We start from the raw sequence: 21027 nt of genomic DNA on the forward strand, positions 1-21027 counted from the left end.
ATCATGTTCTTGTTACCCTTCTCACTGCTGACTTGATGCTCATCCGTTCTTGGCTCCTTCCCTGTGTCACTTCCCCCATCCCATATGCGAGGAGGCTTCCTGGGTTCACCTTCCAAAGTAATTACTGGTACTGGAATTCTCATCTCAAGTTCTGCCTTAGGGACACCCAAACTAAGACAGTGCCTAATGCTGCATCAGCTTCCTTACCAGTCACGTGATGCTATTGTATCCTTAAGGTCAGATAGACTCCCAGTTTCTTTTTATATCAACTTCTACCAAGTCATACATTCTCAGTGTTGTGCCTTTGTTACTGATTTTTTAACCTAAGCTCAGAGTTTATGTTTATTCCTGTTATACTCTTAGGTTTTTTTCCATATTCCAACCTAACAGAATAACTTTGAATATTGATTTGTTCTTTCATTGTGTTAACTATCCCTTCCAGACATGAGTCATATGTAGAAATATGAGAAGCATGTTTCCTGTGCCTTCATTTACTTCAAACAACAACAACAAAAAAACAAACAAATTTTGAACAAGGTAGGGTTAGGAAAAGAATTCTAAACTCAATTCCTCCCATTGTTGAATAATCAAGATTCTTTCAGTAAGAATGCTCATTGGTAGTGATTCAAACTAACTACATGAGTTCAACTCAGAATTTACAAATTTGCCCATAGGAATATCAGACAAGCTCAGCTCAGCTGCTTTGCTAGAATAGAGAAGATCCACAATTATGTCATGCCTTTGATACATGAGCCTATAACCTTATCAGAAAGGAAATATGGTTTATTTGGCTTGTTATTAGCAATTTTATTTTAACCATTAAGAACTTCTGAATTCATTTCTAAAATCCTCCAATCTTCCTTTTATTTTTTATTTATTTATATTTATTTTATTTTATATTACTTTATTTTTGAGACAGAGTCTTACTCTGTCACAAGGCTGGAGTGCAGTGGTCGTGATCTCGACTCACTGCAACCTCTGCATCCTGGGTTCAAGCAATTCTCCCACATCAGCCTCCCAAGTAGCTGGGACTACAAGTGCGCACCACCACGCCCAGCTAATTTTTGTATTTTTAGTAGAGACGGGATTTCACCATGTTGGCCAGGATGGTCTCAATCTCTTGACCTTGTGATCTGCCCACCTTGGCCTCCCAAAGTTCTGGGATTACAGGCGTGAGCCACCACCCCCAGTCTCCAATCTTCCTTTTAATAATTTGATCTGGAATTTTATCAGGGAGCTATGCATGCATGTCAGGGGACTTCAAGTTTATGGTTTCCAGAATCTACACTTTCTTTTTATTTGAGAATGGGAACTTTTGCCAATACATTATTTTCCTATCCTCATTTCCATAATTTCTGAACAACAGTAAGTAGTTCTAAGGTCACATTTGCAAGTTTTTTGAGGAGCCTGGGATGTAACTTTTCTGGAGACTTCAACCTATTTTAAATGGTCACATGCCCACTGTGTCCCTCACTGCCTCCCTTCTGCTGAGCTGTCTCCAGTCCTGGGAAGGTTGATTCTTGCTGGAGAACCCAGACCAGCCCTGTGGCATTATATTCCCATATCAGTCTTCTCAAATCTGCGTTCCTCCCCCCTCATTTATCTTTTTACATCAAACACATGGCTCAAAGCTTTTGATATTCTACTTGACTCTTCAGGACCCCAAGCTTCTCTGACTCAGCCCTCCACCCTGACCACTAACCCATGGCCCTCTCTACTCCAGGGCTCCCCAAAACCTCAAACTCCACCGTGAGCTCCCTGAGCAGCCACAAGGATTTTGGGGTTCGATTTGGTTTTGCCTCTTACTCCCTTTTCATTTTCCCTGGCATCATTCCACATTCACCAATCAAATTCATTTTTACTCTCTCCTATTCCTCATGAGAAATACCTTTTTATATAACCTTTTACTTGGGTTCAAATCCATTTTTCCTCTGAAGCACCTGAGGAAATCTCCTCTCGTCCTAATCTTATCCATGTGCCATGATATGGTTTGTCCGTGTCCCTGCCCAAATCTCATCTTGAATCGTAGCTCCTGTGATCCCCTTGTGTTGTGGGAAGAACCTGGTGGGAGGTAATTGAATCATAGGGGCGGGTTTTTCCCATGCCCATTATCTTGTGATAATGAATAAGTTTCACGAGATCTGATGGTTTTATAAAGGGGAGTTCCCCTGCAAAAGGCTCTCTTTCCTGCCACCATGTAAGACGTGATTTTACTCCTCCTTTGCTTCCACCATGATTGTAAGTCCTCTCTAGTCATGTGGAACTGTGAGTCAATTAAACCTCTTTCCTTTATAAATTACCCAGTCTCGGATATGTCTTTATTAGCAGCATCAAAACAGATTAATACACATCACCAGTTTTCCTCCTGCATGTTCCTCAGTTCTGCTAGAACTGTAAAAAGACTGATTCCATAGACTGGAATCACCCTGAGGGCAGAGATGGATCCCTATTCATGTTTGTGTCCAGCACAGTGCCTGGTTCACCCATGAAGTTGGATGCATTTTTTGCTTTCTTTCATGATTAGGGTTACTTGCTATGAATGTTGTCTAGCAAGGATATGGTGAGTGACAGGGCTGGGGGTGCTACTGGTGAGCAAGAATTTGTTTTCCTGGTACAGGTTCCCTCTCTTCCGAGCAGCCCAACATTCTTCCTCAGGAAGCCTTGGGAATTAAGCTGGCAGGGATGTCTGCTCTCAGATTGTTTTCTGCTAAGTAACTCGTGGGGAGGAGGAGGAAGCCAGCCTGCAACCGACAGAATATCCACAGTCCAGGGAGCCTCTGACCCACACTGCTGAATGGGGTGCTAATAGACACCTGCCAACCCCAGAGTCAGGGGGAGCTGGATGGACTAGGGAGGTGAGGTGGGGGAAGGAATGGGGGAGGGGGAGAAGAGGGAGAGAAGAAGGGGAGGGAAGGAGGAGCTGGCCAATATTCTGACTCTGCTCCCAAATCCCTTTGCAAAGCCATTACCAAAATTGATTTTAATAAATGAAAGATTTACCTGGGTCGAACATTGTTTTTAACTGGCAGCGATTAATTAATTAACTATCACCAGCCTGGACATCATAATGGGATGATATTTTGATGCTAACACATTATTGAAAAGGACAAGCCATGTTTTTTTTTTTTTTCAAGTAATCAATTAATCAGCCCCAAATGAAGATTCAGACCACTGCCTATGCTCACAGGCACTTAATAGCTTCCTGCGCTGAGACTCCAAATACCTGCTTTAAGACTCTCTGCCCTGTTAAGCAGTTTGAGTCAAGTCAGTTAATGTTAACTCAGTATTTTTTTTAAAAAATCACGATAGTTAACTTTAAGGAATCCCTGAAACATCTTCCTCATAATTAATAAATGAAAAATGTTCCTGCAGCTAATCAATAAAGTTGTTAGAGAGAATTGATCGGATGGGGAACTCTTTTTGTGGGTACAATTTTTCACCTATTCAGAACAAAAGACTCCCTAGAGTGCTATCAACATGATAGACACTTAGAAGTCTAACCCAAAAGGAAAAAAAAAATAGAAAGACGATTAATTAAAATCTTGGGTAGTGACATCTACTTTTATTCTGTGGGTAGAGAGCAGGGTCAGGTGTGGAGGTGGCGAATGTGAAGCTTTGAGAGGAGTTAAGGAAGCCAAGGTGCCTGGGGTTTTCCTCACTCCTTGTCCTGGAAAGACTAGAGAATCAGTCTCCTTGGAAGCTAAAAACAGGACTAACCCTTGGAGGCCTGTGTCATTCAAATCTGTTAAGGAGCATGGTAGCCTCATTGTTGCAGTTGGGCTGCATAAAATGCAGGGAAATATGCTGGAATGGAGCAATAACTCACAGACGATTTTGATGACTGGTCTTCAGCATGGTCCAGAGCAAAAAACTCTGAGTGTTCTACTGGATCCCGGACCTCATGGTTCCTTCTAATTATTTGCACAAATTCTTGGGCTCATGCACATCTACTGACCCAGAATCAGTGAGACTGCGGCCTTGAAATCTGTGTTTTTAAAATGTGCCCTAGTGATTTGACTCTGGTTCATATCAATGTGGGGTTACCACTGATTTTATCCATTTTCCCATCTCCAGGTATAAATGTAGGTACTGTGACATGTATGTGTATTTATCTTTTGTTGGACATATCTATTGAGCCCTTACACTGTGCCAGGTATTGTACTGAGCACTTAATGTATAGTGGTCATTTAATCCTCACAGCAATCCTGTGAGATAGGCAACATGATTATTATCATCTTATGGATGAGTAATCAGAGACTTAGGAAGATAACTTGCTAAAGGTCACACACCTAACAAGAAGCCCCCTAGGCTTTGAACCCACGTTTGTCTGGTTCTTGGGTATGTGCTCCTACTACCCTGCATCTGTCTCCAGTAAGCGACAGGCAGCTGAGAGGACACAGGGCAGAGTTGTAGGCTGGCAGCCCTGAGCATGCAGAATTTGAATGGCAGACCTTTAAGGCAAAAGGCCTCTCAACTTCAAAGCTATGGAGTTTAGCTAATATGATTTAGTGGATTAATGTAACGTTTTATTCTTCTTTCTAGGAGGCTAGAATACCATTCTCTTGCAAACTACAAAATGATAAAGGTATGAAAGAAAGTATAGCAGAAGGACAGTTGTAATTTTCCCGAAGTATTTCTAGTCAATGAAATTGTTCTTCTAGTAGAGTAACCATAATTTAATTAACCTGTGACAATACAGTATTCTTAGACAATTGGAACACTTGTGAAAAATGCAGGTTTTTGGACCTACCCAAGATCTACTGAAATAGTCAGGAAATTTGCATTTTTAACAACTTTTCACATCATTCTGATATCTGGCTAAGAGTAAGAAACACTGATGTAGTACTTCACCCACTGGCCCCATCTCCCATTCTCGAGAAGATGTTGGTTGATGCTATAATAGGGAGTATATTGGACAGAAAGTATTCTATTCATTTATTGCTATGAAAAAAATTACCCCAAAAGTTGGTGGCTTAAAACAGTTAAATGTCCAAAAGTAAACATTTATTTAACTCACTAATCTGCAATTTTAACAGAGGTTAGCAGGGAAGGCCCATCTCTGCTCCATGCAGCACCAGTTGGGGCTGGGATGAAGTGGGATTGGGGTGAAGTGGAGTTGAAAGGTCCACTTCCAAAATGACTTGCTCACATGGCTGATAAATTGGGACTTGCTAGTGCCTGGGAGCTTAGCTGGGGTCTGAAAACTAAAGACATTAATTTCTCTCCACATTAGCCGCTCCATTGGCTGCTTGGGCTTCCTCACAGCATGGTTGCTGGGTTCCATTAATAAGAGTTCCAAGAGACAGAAAGTGGCAGCTCCCAGTTTCTTAAAGTCCTGAATTGGGAACATACTATGCTGTCAATTCTGTCATATTCCATTGGTCAATCAATCACAGAGCTCAGATTCAAGGAGAAGGCACACAGATGTCTTCTCAATAAGAGAGTTCACATTGCTATAAAGAAATACCTGAGATTGGATAATTTATAAAGAAAAAAGATTTAACTGGATCACGGTTCCACAGGCTATACAGGAAGCATGATACTGGCATCTACTCGGCCTCTGGGGAGGCCTCAGGAAACTTACAATCAAGGCAGAAGGCGAATGGGAACAGGCACCGTCATGTGGTAGGAGGAGCAAGAGAGAGGGAGTGAAGGTGCCATACACTTTTAAATAGCAAGATCTCAAGAGAGCTCACTTACTATCATGAGAACAGCACCAAGTAAGCCTTTTTAAAATAAACACTTTTCATTGCACATTAAAATGTTATAAAATACATTTAGAAAAATATTTCTACATAGAACCATAGAACTTCTTTGGAATTCATCTATTATGTAAAGAAAGCCGAACTTATAAATGATACAGTTATATATCCAAGTGGAAATTGAAGAGGATCAGTAAAAATCTTGTTTTTGTTAGCATTATTTTTCTGAGATGTCTGTCTGACTTCTCCCTGGGTTGTGATTCCTCCGGTACACTCAGAAATTCCTCAATAAACAAGGTCAGCACTTCTCCGTGGCTTATTCTTCCTGTCTCCTCTGATCACCCCTCTCTGAAGGAGGGCCCTGCAAACATCCATTGGAAAAAATGAAAATGACTCTGAGCCTATATCATGGTTAGGCCTAGAATCTGTCATGTGGATTCTACAATCACATCCAAGTTGATCCACCTGCTCTTGGTAGTTTAGGAGGTGCTTCATTTTCATGTCTCACCTTACAGGTGTACATTAGGTCTTGGTAAGAGTTTCTCATCTTGTGTTCCAGGTTTTGGCATGAGGGAGTAACCTCCCGGATCTCCCTGGTTCCTCTAGCATCACAAGGCAGAAGCAGCAGCATCTCTTCTATCTGCTGTAGTGAGGGAATAAAAGGTACTGAGCAAATCCCTCCATCTCTTGTCCATACCCTTCCCTAACTTGAGGATATTTTATGCTCTCTTAGACAGATCTTGGAGAAGAGGCTACTGGAACACCAAAGCAGCTACTCTTTTAGATTCTGAGCAAGCTGCTCCTGACGGAATCCTTGTGCAGGGCAGCCCAAGGGAGGGGATGGCAGCACAACAGAGCCTGTGTCCCAGCAGTGGAGTTAGTCTCCCCTGCCCCCTTCAGAACTCAGGGGGATTTCTGAAATAGACCTAAAACTGCAGCCAAGCTAAATAAGCTGCACAAGGACAGGGATTCGGCCATGTGTGAAGGGATCTCAATACAATGTAACCACTGAAAAACTAAAACAACTCTTACAGCAGAGTTTTCCTATACCTAAACACTGTGGTGATTTGTGGACATTGAATCAGAGATCCTTAGATAGCCATGTGGCCCAATACTGTGGTGATTTGTGGACATTGAATCAGAGATCCTTAGATAGCCATGTGGCCCAATATCCTCATCTTCTTTGAAAAAACCTAGGACTAGCAAGGTAAAGGTCTTCTTTCAAGAAGACTCAACTAATTGCAGAAAGGGACCCAAGACAGGTATCTTGACTGTGGTGGTTTTAAAATATGATCCCCCAATTCTTCGATACTTGCTATAGTTTGGATCTGTGTCCCTTTCCTAATCTTGTGTCGAATTATAATACCCAATATTGGAGGTGGGGCCTGGTGGGAGTGATTGGATCATGGGGGAAATTTCTCATGAATGGTTTAGCAACATCCCTTTGGTGCTGTTTTCACGTTAGGAAGAATTCTTCCCTGCCTCTTCCAGTTTTTGGTGGCTCCTGGCAATTCATCACCTGCCTTTGTCTTCACACCTCTGTGTCTTCTTCTCTCTGTATAAGAACATTAGTCATTGGATTGAGAGTCATCACATGCTCACCACAGCATTGTTTGTGGCAGCTGGAGATCGGGGCACACTCGAGGTACCCATCACTGCTGGGAATTAATAAGGAAAGTGTGGTTTTAAAGTGGCCATTTATCCCACATCCTGCTTTCTCTGCAGACCCAAGAGGCCTCTCCACCATTAGACATGCCACTAGACCAAGACTTCAAAATGTCTCAGTACTTGATATCTTGAAGAATAAGTTCCATCATCAGCTTAGCTCAGCCCATCCCTCGAGGCTTACACTCTTCTATTGTTTCCAGGCTCCTTTTTAGGGAAGAGGCAGTGTTCAATCTATCTTTGTTTTCCTTCAGGTCTCAGCTCAGTGCTCTACACTCAAACATCATTAAATGCATGCTAAATCTATTAAGTCTATAATACTATTACCTGGAATGTATTTGTTAACTCTATATAAGATATATTGAGATCACTTGAGATCAAAATAAATGTTTATTTCTTAAGAAAATAATCTATTTTTAGAAAGTAAATATAGTTTAACTTAGTTGTCCTGCATAAATAGGAAATCTGATTATTCTTTGATTTTACTTTTCCTTTTTAAAATTTAATTCACAGAGAGATGACCAGTTATGAATGACCCCATAGCTTAATAACATATCTGTTAATGTTCTTTGTTAAAAAAAAAAAAAGCCCGTGAATTAAATTAAGTATTAACGGGGTTTGAATTGATTTGAGGAACTGAAACAAATAGATATTTTACCCTGTTGTGATCTAGTTCTAGATACTTTTCTTGCAGGCCACCTCCAGGTTTGGAAATAAAGGGGAACCCTGTTTCTGCATCTTCGAAATCTATTTCTCTTGGGCCACATAATGGTATTAGACACTTGGTTATACGCAATTAATAACGAACGCAACAGCCAAAATGTTGACCATGATTGGTGCATGTAATTCATTCATTCATTCATCTGTTTGCCCATTCAACAAGCATTCACAGTTTCCTACTATGTCAGACATTGCACTATGTCCTAGGGTTTAGAGACAAAATGGAAATAGTCTCTGTTATCAAGGAGCTGCCAGAATGGTAAAGATAGGAGGGTATGTAAACAAATACAATATTACTGGAGTAGTAGTAGGGTATGTGCAGAAAACAATGGGGACACAACATAGCAGATCTACCTGGGAAGAGTCAGGAAAGTCTTTGTGGTGAAGGTGACTCTTACGTTAATGTAGGCTTAAAGAACATCTAGGCAAAGGAATTCAATAGGAGAGTGGACTTTAAGATTTGGAGAGCAGAAGAGAAATTGATCCTGGTAATACCAGCCTGGGGGTCATTAGCTTTTAGGTAGTTGTGTTAAGCTGGGTGAGTGGCTAAGATCCCACCGCTGGCACCACAGGTAGCATAAGAGGACCAGGGTAGAAGAGAGCTGGTGCGAATTCTACCCAATGAAGTTGACCAGGGAAGGACCTGTTGGAACTGTGGGCCAGTCCTGGAGGCTGAGACCCTCATTGGAAGCTAACCTTAATAATTTAAGAACACAGACAGATCTGAGTCCTAATATAAGCCTTGTGGCCTTGACAGATTGCTTAAACTTTGTCTCAGTTTCTATACCCACAGAATGAAAGTATTAATAGTACACACTGCAGGGTTATTAGAAGAATTAAATGAGATAATGCTTATAAAGGAGGGTCTGGTATACAGAAAGCAATCATTGCATAGTACCTATTGTTATCATTTTATAATTAAAATGAATGTGAAAATTGGGAAACAAATTTTAACCCTTTAACTACCAGATTGTAACATAAGTATTTGTTTGTTCCAGAAATATTTATTGAGCACCGGTGATTTTGGTTTTTGGTGCTAACAGGAGAGAAAACAATACCTGTGGCCTAAAGAGCTCAACCTGACCTGAAGAACTCAAGGGAATCTTGAACTTGAGTGGGGCAGAAAATGCATTTTCCTTTTCACTAAACTTGCAAAAATATAGCATTTTCTTCAATTATGAATTTAGGCAACAAAGCACACTAGTATTAGCAGTGCCTGTGGCTTTGTTATTAATAAAAATAAGTCTTTTCATATCACATTATAGTTCTTTTGTAGGTCTAGAAATATTTATTGGAAATAGCATTACCTTAAAAGTAGAAATTGGGAGGCCACTTTTAGATTCTGTTATTTTATGTATTAACAAATAAGCATATGTAATCCTTGTATCATAAGTTTGAGGTTTCTTTTACATTTTGATAGCCATATTTCAATATAGTTGGTTTGTTTTGTGATACTATGTGTTCTCTCTTATGTATTTATAAAACCTTACTCTGAAAAGGGATGATCTGTAGACCCCTAGACTATTGATGGGGTCATGGAACACAAAAAGGTTAAGAATATCTGACGTCTATTCAATTCTGGGAGAGACAGATAAAAAGCAAATCCCATGAATAGATAATGGAATATCAAATAGTGAGTGATGAGTGCTGTGAAGACCAAAAGGCAGGGAACAGATCAGATTGTGGAGGGCTGATTTAAAGTGCGAAATCAGAGAAGGCTTCTCTGAGGAGGTGACTTTCACACACAGACCTGCAGGAAGCCAGGGAGGGAGTCGTGTGTATATATGTGGGTGTGGAGAGGGCTCTGAGCTCAGGGAAGAGCAGGGGTGAAGGCTCTGAGGGTGCTTGGTGCATATCTGGGTTGGAGAGGGTGAGGCTGACGGATGAGAGCTATAGGCCCGGTAGATCCTGAGGCCTGGGAGACTTTGGATCTCTGTCTTATGCATTCACGAGTCCCCAGAACCTGGCCAAGTGGGAGCACAAAGTAGACACCCAGCAAATTAGGCATTCAAGGAAACAAATTCCCCTCCTACGCAGTTTTTTTGGGTTAATTGCCAAGGAAAAAGTCAAGTGGCAGCAACTAGGTGAGGGACCTAATACAGAAGTCAGCAGAAAGAGCAGACTTGCCCTGAACATGGTCTCAGGACTGCGGCCAAGGAGAGATGCAAGAATGGGCTGCTCCCCGGGATGTTGGGTAGAACTCAGGATGCAGGCTTCTTTCCTGTCTTGTGATCTAATAAAATAACTAACACTGCTTTCTGTTTTCTCCCACCATGCAATAACTCTGCACCCTCCACTCCTATCACAATCTCACCTGCCGGAGACAGTTAGTCAGAAGTCGCAGAGCATCGGGCAGGCAGCAAGTGAGCATTCGCAGTCCCAACTGAGAGATGTTGAGCCCTTATCTCATGCCAGGCAGTTTTCTGAGAGCTTGACTCATTTAATTCTTACCAAAAAACTTTCTGAGGTAGGGGACGTTATTATCCCCACTTCACAAATGGGAAAACTGAGGCCCAGAAAGGTTAAAGGGCAGCCGTAGCACATAGAACCTTAGTCAGCAGCTGAGCTGAGAGTGGGCTCCAAGTGTCCTGACCCCAGAGGCTCCACAGCTGTCCTTGTAACCCCCACACCAAACTGGTTATGGATAGTGACTGTGCCAGACACCAAAGGGACCACACAACCAATGCCAGAGGGACCTGGGCTAGGCTGCCAGCAACTGCTTAGGAAGGGCTCCAGCCAGACAACCTTCAGTTCCCTCCTGTCCACCCCCCTCCTCCACTTGCCGCTAGCATGACATGAGAAACCAGAATTATAGGTAGACAGAATAAGGTTCCAAATGGCAAGAAATATAGCTGCCTGGGGAGTAGCTGGCTTAACTGAAGCCTGCTGATTGATTTGTTGATACCGTGAGGATTGTTAAGAAGGTTCTGGAATGCAGACTCTGGCAGACCTGATCAAAACCACATCTCCTTTTGTCATGGGTACAACGGGCAGCATTAACCTGGGCACCACTCAACTCTCAGTCTTGAAGGACCATGGGGGTGAGGATTCCTGGCCACCAGTCAGAGTCGTGCAGCCAGATCTCCTATCACTCCTGTCCTTCAAAGGAGAGCAGTTAGATTCCAAAGAGGTAGAAGGAATTGTCCAGGATGACACAAATCAGGTCACCGAAGAGTGCCTCCAAATCCTAATAGTCGTATTGGCTTGGAGACCTCTAATCCTCGGAGATGGATCCTCCAGTCCACCTCAACCCAGCAGGGTTTTCTTGTGCACAGTGGTAAACGTTGCCTGCTCTCCCAGGCTCTGAAATGGGAGTGTGTGGAGTAGGCTCAGAGAAGGAGAGAAGGAGAAGAACATGGATCTTCAGTAACTTTCTGGAGATGTTCTGGGGGTGTGAGCCAGCATCTAAGATATGCAGGTAGACACTTCCAAAGCAATAGAGATCTCCATTCAGGAGAAGGATCTCTCCAGCAAGGATGCCTGGAGGACCTCCCTGGGGCTTGGATGGGACAGCTCTCCACTCCAGTGATAGGCTTTTCTAGAGAAAATGGCACAGTGACAGAGCTGAGGGACCCAGGGGCCTTTCAAGGCAGTGGAAACCTTTCCTCGCATGTGCCTGAGGCTGTGAAAGAGCAATTCCTTGGCCCAGAGAGTCTTTGTAGTGCCAGATCAGTGGGGCAAGAGTGAAGGCCTCACACAGCCTGGGGAGCTCAGCCTGAAGATGGGCCCTCCCCATTCCCAGATTTTCCTTACAGATCTCCTTCAAAAATCTGAATTCCTGCCTCCATGGCCACCAGTTCACTGTTGAAGTGTGTGCTCTTCATGGTAAGGACACGGAGAAGGAGGTTAGGCTGGGGCCACAAGTATAAGGAACAGGTGACTTTGCCCACCCTTGAGGCTTGAGGGTCACACAGGGCCCTGCTTGGACCAAAGCAGCTGCATCTCCATTGTGTTTTTATTTTAACTTTTTATTATGGAAATTCTCAAAGACACAAAATGGGATTGTGATACAAATCCCCCTGCAGCGTTACCCAACTTCAACAATTATCCACGTTTGATCAGTCTGGTCACATCCTTCCTCCTCTCAACCCCAGTGAAATATTTTAAAGTAAATTGTAGACATTGTGTCATTTCATCTATAAACACTTAAATGTGTCTCTCTTATCAAGAAAGACTTGTTGAAACACAACCACAATACCATTGTCACACCTAACAACCCCTCTGTGATCAAATTTTCCCAGTTATCTGAAAAATATGGTTTTATGGTTGGTTTGTTCAAAGCAAGATCCAAATAAGGTCTACATATTGAATTTAGTTGACATGTCTCTTTCACCCTTAGAAAGCGACGTTTATCCTAAGGAGTGCCTGGCTCCAGCACCTGACAGCAGCCGGGACCGAGCCCTCCACCCATTCCTATCCTGTGGCTGCCCCAGCCCTATTCACCACCCAGGGAGCTCTCCAAACATGTGCTGACTGGAAGCCGAGTGCAAAATCTGCTTCCACTGAGGAAGCTGGAAGGCTGGCATCTGTGGAGGCCTTGTCTATTTTTGTGTACATGGCACTTAACACCCACACAGTAGATGCTCAATAAATCCCCACTGGATGATGCTGTGCAATCAGGTCCTCTCCTAGGAGTGAGTTTTTAGGGAAAGGAGAGCTGCCCTTAGTACTTAGAGTGCAAAGATTTCAGACAATTAGCAATGTACACTACTAATAAATTCTTCTATCACACTTGCTGGTGCCAGGCACTGTTCTTCAGCGTTTCACATCTCATTTAATCTTCGTCATAACTCCGCAAGGTGGATACGTACTCACCACTTTACAGGTGAGGACACTGAGGCATAAAGAGGGAAGGTGACTTGCCCAGCTAGGAGGTGGCAGGGATAGAAAGAAAACCCAGGCAGCCTGGCTTTGAATCTCCACACCATCCACCTGGAACCCCAGCAGACAAGCCTTGGGTGGGTTTAGCTGTGTGACGAGGATCTGACTCTGAACACACAATAGGATTTCAGCAAAGGGGCAAAGAGCTGACCTCAGAAATGATTGACTTTGACATCTGCACGGGGAGAAGCAGACTCCTCCCAGTCCCTCGCAACACATCCACCCTCTGGTCCAGCTTGGGGCTTCACAGCGCCCACAGGGCTAGCGTTAGGCTGGGCTCACTGCAGAAGGGGCAGAAAAGCCAAGGGAGAAGCTGAGGCTGAGCTGAGAAGCTCCAGCTTCCCCTTGCCTGGGGCAGTGCCCCTGGCCAGATCTTTCCACTGAAAATGCGCAGACTCTAGAAGCCAAATCCCATTATTAATGCTTTAGTGAGATCAGCTTTGTCCAATTTTTGGACGACTGTGAAAACAAGGATCTAAAAACAGAGATCAGGAAAGTACTGAAAACAGCATGTCTGGGGGGCAGACCCAAGGTCACACTTGTCATTTCTCAGCTCCCAGTCCCGTGCCCCGCAGAGCAGCCACAGCAGGAGGTGAGAGGTCACAAGCGTGCCCCCATGGCCTCCCTGAGTCAAGGCCAGGCCTTCGAAGGAAGCTCCCTCCTGTCAGCGATGGGCCCAGCGGACTGGAAGGAACTGGCTTAATAAATGTTTGACTTTGTTGTTTGGAGGAGGGCAGGAGCCTCGGCCAGGCCCCGGAGCGGCTCTGAAGTGCTGGGAGGCCCCCTGACACTTCCTTTCCCTTTCCAAGGTGTTCTCATGACAGCTGCTACCTGGCGTCCGCAGGGCTGGAGCAACTGCCTGTACAAGGTGGTGACCTTCTAAATCCACATCCGTTAATGAACCTGGCTGGCCCTGGGAGCCCCGGAGGCTGCACCCTCTGCGGTGGCTTCTGCCAAATTCCTCTTGTTGTTTTTGATTCTCTTCTTCCTCCTCCTCCCTCTTCCCATTATGCCTGACATTTCTAAGGCCAAGTTTTGTTACAAGCAATTAGCCTGTGTCAGGGATCTGGGGAGAAGGGCTGCGTGCCAAGAACCGGCTGAGGTAGGAAGCGTGAGAGTGGGGAGGGCTGCCTGGAAGCCCGCTACCCAAAGGGCCCCTGCGTGGTTGCCCTGCACAGACCACCTCTTCCTGCACTGACAGTGGGGATGGGCCCCTCAAGAGGTGAGCCATGGGTACAGGAGCCCCAAGTGAGAAGCCACCATTCTCTACTCTGGAGCCCTCCTCCTGCTTTTCATCTAAAAATTTATCCTCCCAACCTGAGCTTCTCAGACCCTGGATAGGCCCAAAAGCCAGAGATCATGGCCTATTTCCAATCCTTGAAAAGGGAAAAAGAAATATATTTATCCACAATAAGCTGTGTAGGCTAAGCCCCAAAAGTATTTTTAACTTTGCCTGGAATTATTTGCTCACTCACTACAGTTGTCTAGACACTCAGGTTGTCTGTTTGGTATGCTGATGAATAAAAACAATGAAATAGAGTATTTCAGAATCAATGCATTCTCTGGGGTAGACATTCTTACATGGAGGGTGGTATTTTGTGGGAGCCACAAGGGAGGAGGGAGAGGTGCCGAGTCCACTGACCATCCAGTATCTCCTTCCTCAACACAGCCTCTGGTGCTTCCTGATCCCCCAGCACCTGACTAGCCTCCATCCTCTGGCCTCTCAAGAGGACATGCAGCCATTACAATCCACACACTGGTTGATCTCATCCCTTCAGTGTCAGGAGATAATGAACTAACTCAAGGAATCAACATGAGCTCCTAAAAGAGGGCCCAAGGGCTCACCGAGCCCTTCCAGGTCACAATAGGGGATTTCAGAAGTCAAATCTTAAAACTGTTGCCTTCTTTGTTGGGGGCACCATAGGTGAGCATTTCAGGAGGATGACGAAACTGAGGCCCAGGAGGCTACGTTGGCAGCCAAAGGTCCCAGGCAGGTTATGTAGATGGCTGTGACCAGAACCACGGTCTCTAGCTTCCCAGCACAGGGCTCTTCCCACGTTGAGGATACCACTGACTCCCTGCCATTCACATTCGGCCCATGTTCCATCTACAGTCCAAGACACGAATATAAAAAGAGGATCTGTGCGACAGCACCGCAATCCAGAAACCTAGAAATAATCTGTTTCCATCCTGAAGCAAATCGTGTTTTCACAAACCCATTCACAGACCAGCTACTAGCTCCCCAGACAACAGGAGGCTGCCTGCCTTGAGAGATCAAGGACCAGGGAGGAACGAAGGAGAAGAGTGGGCAAGGGAGAGAAAAATCTTAGTGGAAACTGAGGGCAAAGAGAGCTAAGCTGCAACCTACTGTGCATATTAAATCACTGGAACTCTTCGTGCGAGGGATTTCTTTCTCCCTAGTTGGGTGGGGTTTCAGAGATGCTCTACAGAGTCTGTCCTGGCTTGCCTTGGGGAGGGCTATGAGTGTTGTCTGAGAGTAGAGAGTGTTGGGTAACTGACTTCCATGCCCATACTTTATAGGTTGCCAACCCCTTCCCATCTCAGCCCATGGCACTCCTGATACCTCCCAGAGATCTTCCCACCTCTCTTCTCATACCGCTTCTAATAATATTGCTTTCCTTTTCTTGGTCTCTTCTTACTTAGGTCAGATCAGCTGTGTTCATGCACAGCCACAGCTGGTGGTTACCAGACCATGCAATGGTGCTCCAGTTCAAAAGCTCTGCTGTGGAAAGTGGGGAAAATTCCTCTTCCACGTTGTCCAACATAGAAGGGATGTGATTGTTCCCCATTTTTGGCACCTGTTCAATATTTTTGAGGTAGGATGGTTTTTATGACCAGGATTTAAAAAAACAATTTAGAGGGAGCAGCAAGAAATATGCAACTGAAACATTACGGAGCGGGCACCTCTTCAATGGGCACTCACCAGTCAGCAACACAAGCTCCTCCCACATGGGCTCCAGCTGGACCACACACCACTGCCCCTCGGTCTAGTGAGACCCCCATTGAATGACATTCATTTTCCCAGTCATAGAGCCTGCCCCTTATACCCATAGCTGCCCACAACCAATGGTGGAGCTAAAGCTCCAATCTGAATAGAACCCCATTTTCCCTCTTCTGATTCTGTGATTTTGAGTCACACCAAAGAATGGGGAAGAGAAAGAATGTGTTTAACCATCAGGCTTCATAGAAATACTGCCCAAATCTGCTGTCCCCACTCATTGTTGGTGCATTCACTGGAGGGGCAAAGAAGAGGAGAGGCTAGTGCAGTGATTTAGACCTGCTGGCTGTTCGTAATTATCTGTGAATTGGCAGTAGGGGTGGGAAGAGTACCCAAGAAATGAAAACTGAAATTCCGAAGACTGAGTAGATGGAAAAAGAAACCAGGTAAAATTATCTTCCTTCTCCTCTCTTCCTGCCAAACACAACAAAACAAAAATGGGTAATTAATCAACATCACCTATTGTGTTTCATAAGAATCTGGAAAACAGCCAGTTCCAGGAAGTGGAGAGGAAATAGATGCAGAGGGAAGAGGTTCTCGGTCTCTGGGCAGTGCCCACTACACAGTAGTTCTCAAGGTGTGGTTCCCTGGTGCAGCAGCACCAGCATCACTGGGAACTTCGTTAGAAATGCAGAGTCTCAGGCCTCACCCCAGACCCACTGCATCAGAAACTCTAGGGATGGGCCCAGTAATGTGTATTTCAATCAGAACCACCCTCTGGTTAACCCTGATGCTCACTCAAGTTTGAGAAGCCCTCAACCTCAGGTGCACCCTGGTTTCCTGCATTGGGAACCATTTAAATCAGAGTGTGAAGGTTCTCCAACCACTTGCTCCCTGCCGCCAGCCACTCCTGCCATTCCCATCCCTCTCTCCTGCGCCTTCCCTTGGCCTTGCCTTTTGGGGGCACCATCCCAGCTTGGCCTATCCTTTCTTTCCAGGTGCTACTCAAATCTCTTCTCTTCAAAGACCCCTGAGACACTTCGGTCCTAGGAAGCACTCCCTGCTATGAAGCCACATGTATTCACATCTGTAACTCTCATTCCACACTGGCCTGCCTATCTTAGATTCTGATTTTCCCAAGCCTAGAAGTGCCTTGGGTGCAGGGTCCTTGTCCTCAAAGTTGCCAGGAGGTGGGCCCAGAAATCATTTCCTGCAAAGGAGATCCCAGAGCACGTGTATAAATCAAAAAGGAAGACTGGGAGGGGAACAGGCCTCCCAGTCTCTGCAGATTGTCCTGCTGGCACATGGCCCATAGGCAGGCCCTCCCCTGCAGGCCCCGCATGTTATTCCCCACGTGGATTAGAGGCTGAACACAAACAGAATACAAAAGACAAAAGACAGGGAGCAGCGTTGCTGTCAGAGTCTATAAAAGTCTTGGAAGTGACAGCCGAGCTCTTGCCTGCTGCTGCTGCCCTGAAATCCAGAAAGAATCAATTTCAGACCCAGGGCCAAATGGTGCCCCAGGGGGCGTGCCTGTGACAGGTGCTGACTCCGCCCAGACCCCAGGACCCACCCAGCCCGGAGATCAGAGTGGGGGAGGAGCAAGGGGGAATGGAAGAGTCGCCCTGCAGCATAAAAAGGAAACGCGCACATCTCTCTGTCTCTTTTTCAGTCTCTCTGCCTCTGTTTCTGTCTCTGTCTCTGTTTCTCTGTCTCTGTTTGTCTATATCTTTGTCTCTGTCTCCCTCCCTCCCTTTTTCTCTGTTTCTTCTTTGTCTCTGTATTTCTGTTTCTCTGTCTCTTTCCCTCTGTCTGTCTCACTCTATCTCACTGGCGTCTACTGCTGTATTTCTTCTCTGAAACTCTCTTTACTCATTATTAGGATTACAACTAAAATCATTTTCTTTCCTGCTTCATGAAACTAAACTGTGACCCTGGGGATAGTGACTGTGCCAACTACCCCTTTGGACTCCAAGTCTTCCCAAAACAGAGACATTTTCAATAAATATTTGTAGTTCATTGATAAGAATGTATAGAATTCCAGAAATTACATTTATTTATCCTTCTGGATTGCAAGAAAGGAATTATTTAGCAGGGACTAGTGGGCATGCATGCATGCACGTAATGAGCTCTCTCAAGTCACAGTACAGTTTTTTTTTTGTTGACATATTTATTTTCAGAATACAGGAGTGTCCATCGTATGGGTTAGCATTTTCCATTTGCCAGACTCATGTGGTGGAAACGGGAAGCATTCAGGCTACGGTTGGCAGATTTGGAGATTTGGCAAACTAAAGCATGGGGCACCAGTACATTTGAATTTCAAATAAACAACAAATAATTTTTTAATACAAGTATGTTTCGAATATTGCATGGTCTGTGCCCTAGGAGAGTATCTGTTGTTTCTCTGAAATTCATATTTACTGAGCATCCTGTGTTTTATCTGGCAACCCTGTCTCAGGACAATTCAAGTAGAAAAGGGGAATAGAGAACTGGTAAAGGAAAAAAAAACTTTAAAAGTTGTATTACACTTTATTATGTTATTTTTTAAAAGAAGGAGAACAAACCCCAAACCAAAAATCACTTCCGCAACACATTTCTTAAAAGCAGAAATTAGGTTCCTTTTATGTTAGTGCAAAGATAGGTGCCAAGATGGGGTCTCAGATGGAGTGATTTTAAATCTCAGAAAGAGCTTAGCTGTTTTTGTAAAAAGGAAAGTTGGCAAGTGATTAGTGCCGATGTGGCCCAGCTGCTCTTTTGTACTTTGAAAGAAACAATTAAAATGGCTGGGACATTAAACTTTAAAGAGCTGGGATGTTCATATTCACAAGCTAATTTTAAAAAGAGGCTGGTACCTGTGACAGGAAGGGACATTTTCAGAAAGGACATGGTCTTCTACCTTCTGGACTCTAAATTTTGAAGAATCATTTAAAATAGCTCAGAGGTAAATATTACAGATAAAATACCCCCAGGGATAAGAAAGCTCTTTCTTGCTTAGACATGTAGATACCAGACACAAAATTAACTTTTGCTCACTTTTTAGATGATAAATACTAGCATCTGAGAAATTAAATGTTGGAAAAGACAAATCCAGAACTGGTTTCTTTCTATAAATTGCTGAGCTCCTGTGATGTGCTAGGTCCTGGGGTTAAGGAATAGAAATGAACAAAGTAAATCCCTACCCTGGAGGAAGCTCACATTTAAGTGGAGATGACAGACCTGTAAGCAAAGACAGTTCACTGTGGTGAGGTGGTGTGGTTAAAAGCATGGTTAAAAAAGGTTAAAAGTGGCCCTGTGCTCAACACAGGCTCAGCCCCAGCCCCACCACTTACGCAGTGTCTGAGCTTTGGTTTCTGCATCTGTAAATGGGAAGAAAAATGGGAATAAAGATAGGATTTCTTCAATTAGATCATGAGGACTTACTATGGTAAGCAAAGTTAAGCGTTTAGTACACTGCCCGCCATACAGCAAGTGCTTTGTTAGACCTAGCTACTATTGTAAGTGTGGTCATCCCTTATGAGATCTATGGAAGCACAGAGGAAGGAGTCTGTCATTCCTGCTTAGACGGGGGTTGGGCATGGTGTGTGGCTCCTCAGGGGCTGAGGCTTAAAGGAGGGTAGGAGTAGCTGAGGGCATTCCCTTCACAGTGAGCAGAGGGAATACAGGGTGTCCAGGATAGCCATGGGCATGGCGGTCATATGAGAAATGACAGTGTGTGGGGTAGCAGAGGTGACCAGGGTCCCCATTATCATGGGCCTCATAAACCATGCCAGGTGTCTGACCTTCTGGAAATATCAGAAAACTGACGGAGCTTAAAGATGACAAGGACATAAATCTGCATTTCTTTTTTGTTGTTGCTGTTGAAAGATAAGCAATTTATTGACCATCCACTTTTCTAAAAAAACACAAATGTGAGAATAACATAAACACACACAAGACTCACTAGCCCCTGCAAGACAGGAAGCAGCCTTGGACAGAGAGTCTGCAAATGAGTTTCCTTATACCTAATGTCTGAACTTCTCACTCATTCTAGGGTTTCATGTTTTGTTACCTCTTACAAAGGAAAGGAAACTGGCTAGAAGATTCATGTACAAGAAGGTCACAACTTTAAAGCTATTTGACGCTAATGTCGTGTACAATCTAGTTTGCAACTCTGAGAGACAATATCAAATAAATACTGTCAAATACTACTCCCAGTTAACCTTGACTGTCATTGTTCTTTGAAATTGTCTTTAGGATTGATTATGTCCTCTCGCTGTAGCTTTCGTTTATCCCAGAGCACAAACCCTAAAGTCTATGTGCAGTCTCCATGTCCAAGTATAGATGTCTGTTTCAGGACAACCCTGGGTTGCAGTAGTGTTTCCCTCTCTGTGGTGTGTGCTTGGTGTCAGGCCCTTGGACAGGCCGGCCAAATGGCAGCGTAATGCAGGGGTCGATAGGGTCAACTCTCTCTCTGCCGAACTTGCTTCCCTTTCAATCTGGTCACTGCTCATGGTGTAGGTGGAAATCTTGAGCTCAGTGACGACCTTGGCCTATCTTTGGTCTGAAATTGCAGTCTTATGTAACCGAATCCATTTCTTCACCCAAAATTAAATAGCGCTTTCAAAAGTTGTCAGCCATATTCTTAGGAAGTGTCCTGAGACGGAGCTGGAGGGTCCAGGCCTTCCGGCTCTGCAGGGAGTACTAGCACAGCCGCTTCTTTCTGGGCCACCAGGAATTCATGAATTGCTTGTTCTATGTGTGGCCTGAAGATGTGGTTTAGTTTTGGATTCACCACCTGAGAAATAATCCTGTCTACTCCAGCTTCCGACCTCTCTGGCTGAACCACACTCTGCCTCAGACCATCGCGCAGTTGGTTTTCGTTCACTGAAGGATTCCATTCCTGCTTGTCCAGATGTGCTGACACAAAATTATCCGCTTTCTGGCTCAGGCTGTGGTAAGCTGGCTTGTTGTCCACGTCGGCCTGGCAGTCCCGGCGGAAGCTGTCAAAAAGGCCCCGGCTCTTGAGCTGCTCCAAGATGAGAGCGATGAGCTGAGGGTCGCCAGGGGGCAACGAGGCCGGGTTGATGGGAGCACCACCCCCGCAGGCCCGGGTTGCGCCCG

General features: G+C 44.6%; 1 protein-coding gene across 1 annotated transcript in view; it reads right to left on the minus strand.

The window, feature by feature from the left end:
* Positions 1–19764: 19764 nt before the first annotated feature.
* The window catches only part of BOD1L2 (biorientation of chromosomes in cell division 1-like 2), a 6702-nt gene continuing 5439 nt past the window's right edge, over positions 19765–21027 (minus strand). Inside the window, exon 3 of the mRNA XM_011971746.1 lies at positions 19765–21027. Coding sequence (XP_011827136.1) covers positions 20549–21027 — 479 coding nt within the window. The 3' untranslated portion in view covers positions 19765–20548.

The sequence above is a fragment of the Mandrillus leucophaeus genome, unplaced genomic scaffold (genome assembly GCF_000951045.1).
Source record: "Mandrillus leucophaeus isolate KB7577 unplaced genomic scaffold, Mleu.le_1.0 Scaffold124, whole genome shotgun sequence".
Taxonomy (NCBI): Eukaryota; Metazoa; Chordata; class Mammalia; order Primates; family Cercopithecidae; genus Mandrillus; species Mandrillus leucophaeus.